Here is a 6,037-nt window from a genome sequence, read left to right as displayed (position 1 = left end):
TGGGGAGGTCGGTGGCAGGCACTAGCGAAGCTGGAGCTGCAGAGTCCCTAGCCTGGATCCCTGTGTTGTGTTCTCCGGGAAATGCCATCACTAATTTATGCACTAAAAAGACCTAGGAGAAGGCTGGAGAAACGTGGAGCCGAGCCGGGGAGGCCGGAGGAGGGAGGGAGGGAGGAAGGGAGGGAGCGAGCAGGCACTGACTGATGTGCAGCAGAAAATGGCTTCTTTCCCCTTTCCCTCCACCGAACGGCTCCATATTGCAAAACCAAAAAAAAAAAAAAAAAAAAAAAAAAAATTAAAAAGCGACGAAAATGCAATTGTGTGTCTCCTCCCTCCTGATGGTGGAGGGAGGGGAGAAAAAAGACAGAAAATGTTAGGAACTGTCATTGTGGCGCTTTTAGTTCGGATTTTTTTTTTTTAATTTGAAATGCGATGACACTGGATTGAAACAGACGCACACACAGGCGCACGCACACACACACACACACACACACGCATATATTTTGTGTTGCCAAATATTTGGGATTTGAATGGCTGTGACAGCGGAGCTCCCCTCCATCCTGAGGGACTACTGGCTAATATAGAATTAAGGGTCAAGGAAGGAATGACTGAAACCCTTTGGGGGCGCCCAGAAAGGGGCGGGAGGGACGGTGACTTTATATTTCTGTTTGCACACTGTTCTTAGGAGCGAAGAGGCTATAGAATATGTCGCATTAGCATGCTCAAAATTCCTGCCTAATAACTGCAAAATAAACTGTTTTATATATATGTATATATATGTGTGTATATATGTATGTATATATATGTGTGTATGTATATATATATATATATATATAAATTTTTTTTCCTCCACCGTTCCCCAGCACCCTCTGCTCCCTTCCCTGGGCTTGTGCATTTAGAGTTTGGTTTGCAGAGAACTCGTGGGGTTGGGAGGGGGGTGCTGAGAGGTGGAGAATACCATTGACTCTTGTGCCTACAAAACCTCCTCCTCCACACACACCCCAGCAGCCTTAGTTTCATTAAGATAAAGCAGGGCCTTATTTGTCGTTCCCCTTCCTGGCAGCCACAGAGGTGGATTATTTCTTCTGATGTGTCTCCCTCCCCCCTTTCCCTTTGCAAGATATAACACGTGGGAACCTGAGGAGAATATCCTGGATCCCAGACTGCTGATCGCTTTTCAGAACAGGTGAGAATCCCCTAAGCCGCCGCGGTCGCCTGCAGTGACCGTATATGGAAAAGGGAAAGCGGCAGAAACCGCTTTAGGAATAGGTGGGGGAAAGATCTCCCTCTCCGTCTTTTAGGGACGCCCTCAAGTTTCTCTGCTCCTTTACAAATATCTGGCTCTTACATCAGCCAGGGTAGCAGGGTGCAACAAGAGAGTTTGATATTTTGGGGGGTAGTTGGGAGAGGGGGAGGGAAAGAGCCTTGCGGGTGGTTTTGCAACTGCCAGTATTCTTAGCCCCGCCTAGTCCCCCACTGCCCCCTCACAACCCCACCCCTCTAGCTCCACCCCCAAAGCCTAGGTATTCGCTTTCTTGCAGTCACCGGGCTCTTGGCACCCTTAACCTGCGGAGCAGCTCCTCGGGAGCTGGCATTGTGCAACTACCAGGACGTCATGGAACTAAATTTAACCTGTTGGAGGCCGGCGTGAAGTGGACAGGTCTCCAACGCCTTCCCCTTGCTACAGTTTGGGGCACACTTGGGCCTTACTGTTAGCCCCATCCTCACCCTCCACTTCCAACTTTCCCTCACACATACACACCCATCTGTGACTCTCCTGTGAGGGGACGGCAGGGGAAGCGAAGGGGGCTGTGTTGGAGTGTAAGTTCTGTTCCGGGGATAGTGAAAGTTGTTTCGGAACTGTGTTGTCTGGGGTGGGGGTGGGGGATGAGTTAGGGAATGAGATTTGAATTTCATGTGGAAAAAGGCTTTTCCCCAGGTTACATCCGAGCAGATGCATGTCAGGCTGCAGCTGCTGCAGCTGGATTCGCTAGTGGTGGCTTTAGTAGTCTATTTCAGGGAGAACTCGAGGGGGAAGGGAGGGAAGAGGAGAAGCAGCGCCTGGGCCTTTAGAGTCCGACTGTACTAGGTTCTGCACTCTTCTTCTCCTCCCCCCCCATATTTTGCATTATTTCCTGTTGTGTGTTTGGCGTTAAAACTGTAAACTCCGATAGAGGCGTTTAATGTGGAAGTTGCTTATCAAGGTGGGGGGGCACTAATATGTATCTTACCTGTTCCCCCAACTCGGGGGAGTTCACAACCCGGTAACCATGTCACCGGCTGATGCCATGTTGCATAATGGGTCCCCGAAGAGTTAAACTTGGGATGTTGCAATGCCATGCAACTTCGGAGCAATGCTGCTGCCCCCAACCTGCTCTGTCCTTACCCTTGGCTCACAGACCTAGCACTCAGACAAATATTCTCATGGGAGAGGGGGATGGATCTCTGAAGAAGTCTTCTACAGAGTCTGCATCTTTAATTCCTGAGAACACTGGAAACTACATCCCAGTGGAAAGGTGTTTAGAGCATCTTTCAACCTGTCACACCTTCTCAGTGCACCCCTCAGCATGAAGATGTACCACAGCCAGTAGACTTTATTGATTATTCGAAATTGAGGCTGGCCTTGAGATACTCTTTGGTGAGGCTCTGCTTTTCCAGCCTCCTGGCCTCCGACTTCTTTCCACCTGCTCTCAGGATGGGCTGGGGGTACAGTTTAAGGAGGTGACTATTCACCTGGTCAGGCTCTAGTCTTCTAGTTTCTCCTCCACGTCCAGCCACTAATTGGCTCATTTGCCTTGTGTAAACAAGGGCACAGCTCCTCCCCCTGTTTAGTGCCTGGTCTTTTGGAAAGTCTTCCCTTCTGCTGGCTGCACTCGTTATCTGAATCCTAATGAGGTCATTTAGCATCCAGGACTACTGATGGAGAGTGATGAATCCGACACATACCTCATTTGGACTTGATTGGATTCCCTGCACCCCCTCTCCATTTCATTTTGTCTAGTAATGTTATGAGTCTAAGCTAGGTCTGGAATGGTAGGTAGCCTAGAAGCTCAGAGTTACCCCTCTTCCAGTTCATTCCTTGTCCCCCCACCCCCTTCAAATGAAGGCTCTTGCCTTCATCTAAGGGAAACCGGACACAGACTTGTGTCGGGATAATGTTGTTTACCTGGGGATGGGTGGGGAGGGGCATGCATATTCAAATATCCCCTCTAGACAGTTGTCTTTAGGCCTATTTAAAGGAAAGGACTTAAAAGAGATCAGGGCCTAGGGTCCCTAGCCTGCAAATTTTGCAGTAGTTTTTAATGCACACCTCCCCTACCTCTCCTTTTGGCTCACTTAAGTTTTCTTTCTCTAGAAGAAATGGCTTGATACTGCGGAAGGAGAATGAGGAGACCTTCTTGCTAATAGCACTATTTTTTGTTTCCTCCCCAGGGAGCGGCAGGAGCAACTGATGGGATATCGGAAGAGAGGGCCGAAACCTAAGCCACTGGTTGTACAAGTAAATATAACAGCTCAGCTGGGACACTGAGGAATAGAGAGAGGACTAGAGGGGAGAATACCAGTGAGAGTCTCTATACCTATTCTTATCTTTTAAATGTTTTGCGATTCCTCTTTTCCTGACCTCTCAAATAAATCAGAGGTAAAAGACCATTCTTCTGGTCTCTCCAGCATGCCCTTACTCAGGCCTCAATTCAAGTCATGCTGCCCTTGAGGCAGATCTCAGCTTTTCCTCCTTGCTTTCCCCTGACCCTTAGAGTTTAGATCCCCTCCTAGGGGAAGAGAGATCAGATTTGAATGGGACAATCAGAGCTCTAAAGTTTGGGGGGGAAGAACCTGGAAGTGACTCACTTGGAGCTTTTGAATGCCTCCGTTTTAGTTCTCTTTCCTTTGAGGTGAGCCTCTCAATCTAGATTGATTTGATTTTCCCAGGTAAGAGTTAATGTACCTCCCTTTCCTTGGTAAAAAGAAAGGGTCCTTGTGCCTCCTGAATGCTAGTGTCAGCCCCTCCCCACAGCCTTAGCCAAGCCGTCTCACTAACCCCCTTTCCATTTGGTCTTGTAGGTGCCCACCTTTGCCCGAAGATCCAATGTGCTGTCTGGCCTTCAAGACTCCTCAGCAGACAACCGCTCCAAGCTGGAGCTGGGCTCCCAAGGGAAGAGCCAAGGTCACCAATATGAACTCAACAGCAAAAAGCACCACCAGTACCAGCCTCATGGCAAGGAACAAGGAGGCAAGCCACCATCCCACAGCAAAAGCGGCAAATACTACTATCAGCTCAATAGCAAGAAACATCACCCCTACCAGCCCGATCCTAAAATGTACGACCTTCAATACCAGCCTAGCCACAAGGAGACTTCCAACCCCACCTGCCCAGACTTGGGGACCAAGAACCATCCACCCGACAAGTGGGCACACAGCCAGGTGTCGAAGGGTTATCTAAGTGCAGTGAAGCCCTTAGTCAGTGGGGGCGGGGCTGGTGTCAAGGGCTCCGAGAAGGGCCAGTCCAATGGTGTCACTCCCCAGCCCAAGGAGGCAGGGATACCCACCGGCAATGGGATCGGGGGCAAGATGAAGATAGTCAAGAATAAAAATAAGAATGGACGCATAGTTATTGTCATGAGCAAATATATGGAAAATGGCATGCAGGCAGTGAAAATTAAATCAGGGGAGGGGATTGAGACGGAGAGCCGCTCTCCTGGCCACACCAAGAAGAAGGCTGGGGAAGAGCGGCATACCAGTGCGGATAGGACTTTGAAAAAGATGGCTGGGACCAATGAGAAAAATCCTGATCTGCCCCTTAAAAGGCGAGATGAGGACTCCCAAATTGGGGAAGATGAGGAGGCCCAGATCCAGGATTCTGACTCCCGCAAACCCTCCCCAGCTAAGGAGGCATTCTCAGATCAACCCCTACAACTCACCACCAAGCCTGACTCGTTAGCCTGGGATTCCACCCGGGGCTCACACCCACCTTCTTCCTTTCACCACCATCACCACCATCACCATCACCACCATTCAGTGGGCTTAAATCACGCTAACTCCCGCAAGCGTTGCCTCTCAGATTCCCACGGTGATCGGGAGCCCTGCAAGAAACGACTCACAGCCCGTAGCATCAGCACTCCCACCTGCCTGGGTGCCAGCTCTGTAGCTGAGCGGCCAGCCGACCTGCCCATCGCCTCCTCTGCGGCCGCCGCCCTTCCCCAGCCCGAAGTCATCCTCCTGGACTCAGACCTGGACGAGCCCATTGACTTGCGCTGTGTCAAGTCGCGCTGCGGGACTGGGGAACCTCCTAGCCCTCTGCAGGTGAAACCTGAGGCGCAGGCTACTGTGGTATCGGCGGCGCCAGCCGAAAAGCCGCCGGCTGAGGCGCGGGACGAACCCGAGGAGCCACTGACGGAGTTCAAACCTTTCTTTGGAAATATAATTATCACTGATGTAACAGCGAACTGCCTCACTGTCACTTTCAAAGAGTATGTGACTGTGTAGCTTTGGGGTGGCGTCGAGAAGGGGCGCTCTGCCTCTGCTAAGGGGCTTGGCTTGCGTGGACTGGGAGCCTGAATCCCCCATCTTTCTGACCACTGGAGATTGAGGGTCTGCACTTACAGGCAGCGAACCCCAATAAACCCTAGTGACCCTGTCCTTCAAAGTTCATCTCCTTGATCCAGACAGGAGGCACTAATCTCTCCCCCACCTTTTCATCCCTCTCCCAAACCACGCTGCACTGCAGGGGGAAAGGGTTTGGGGGAGTGGAGGGAATCCTGAGCTTCCTTCCACCCGGTGCCTATAAGGGCTATCCCTCTGCTCCCCCTCGCAACCCCTATCCCCAACCCGGAAGCTGCTCCCAGCCGCTTCCACCCGGACCTCGGATACTGACATGACAGCCCTGCGGCTGTCTCAGAGTTATAGTATTATATTTTAACCGTGCTAACTTGTCAAGTGCTGACTTTGCTTCCCTTTGTACGTGGTGTTATTATTGAAATGTATTGTTTGAGCTCAAAATCCCCGACCACCCTATCGGGCTGATGATATATATATATAT

The 6,037-nt window shown here is 50.7% G+C and overlaps 1 protein-coding gene across 1 annotated transcript; it reads left to right on the top strand.

The window, feature by feature from the left end:
* Positions 1–882: 882 nt before the first annotated feature.
* CBX4 (chromobox 4) lies at positions 883–6,023 on the top strand. The gene is made up of 3 exons (XM_044684620.1): positions 883–1,186; positions 3,433–3,499; positions 4,063–6,023. The coding sequence occupies exons 1-3, from the start codon at positions 1,089–1,091 to the stop codon at positions 5,482–5,484; spliced, it is 1,587 nt and encodes a 528-aa protein (XP_044540555.1). The 5' UTR covers positions 883–1,088; the 3' UTR covers positions 5,485–6,023.
* The last annotated feature ends 14 nt before the right edge of the window (positions 6,024–6,037 follow it).

The sequence above is a fragment of the Gracilinanus agilis genome, unplaced genomic scaffold (genome assembly GCF_016433145.1).
Source record: "Gracilinanus agilis isolate LMUSP501 unplaced genomic scaffold, AgileGrace unplaced_scaffold53911, whole genome shotgun sequence".
NCBI lineage: Eukaryota > Metazoa > Chordata > Mammalia > Didelphimorphia > Didelphidae > Gracilinanus > Gracilinanus agilis.
Note: the sequence above shows the minus strand (reverse complement) of the source record. Positions and strands in the feature narration are given on the sequence as shown.

Excerpts from the sequence above, each read along its gene's own strand:
- CBX4 (XM_044684620.1), top strand. The coding sequence starts at position 1,089 with ATGTGTCTCCCTCCCCCCTTTCCCTTTGCAAGATATAACACGTGGGAA. Across the intron at positions 1,187-3,432 it reads CTGATCGCTTTTCAGAACAG|GGAGCGGCAGGAGCAACTGA; the intron begins GTGAGAATCCCC and ends TTTCCTCCCCAG. Across the intron at positions 3,500-4,062 it reads CTAAGCCACTGGTTGTACAA|GTGCCCACCTTTGCCCGAAG; the intron begins GTAAATATAACA and ends TTGGTCTTGTAG.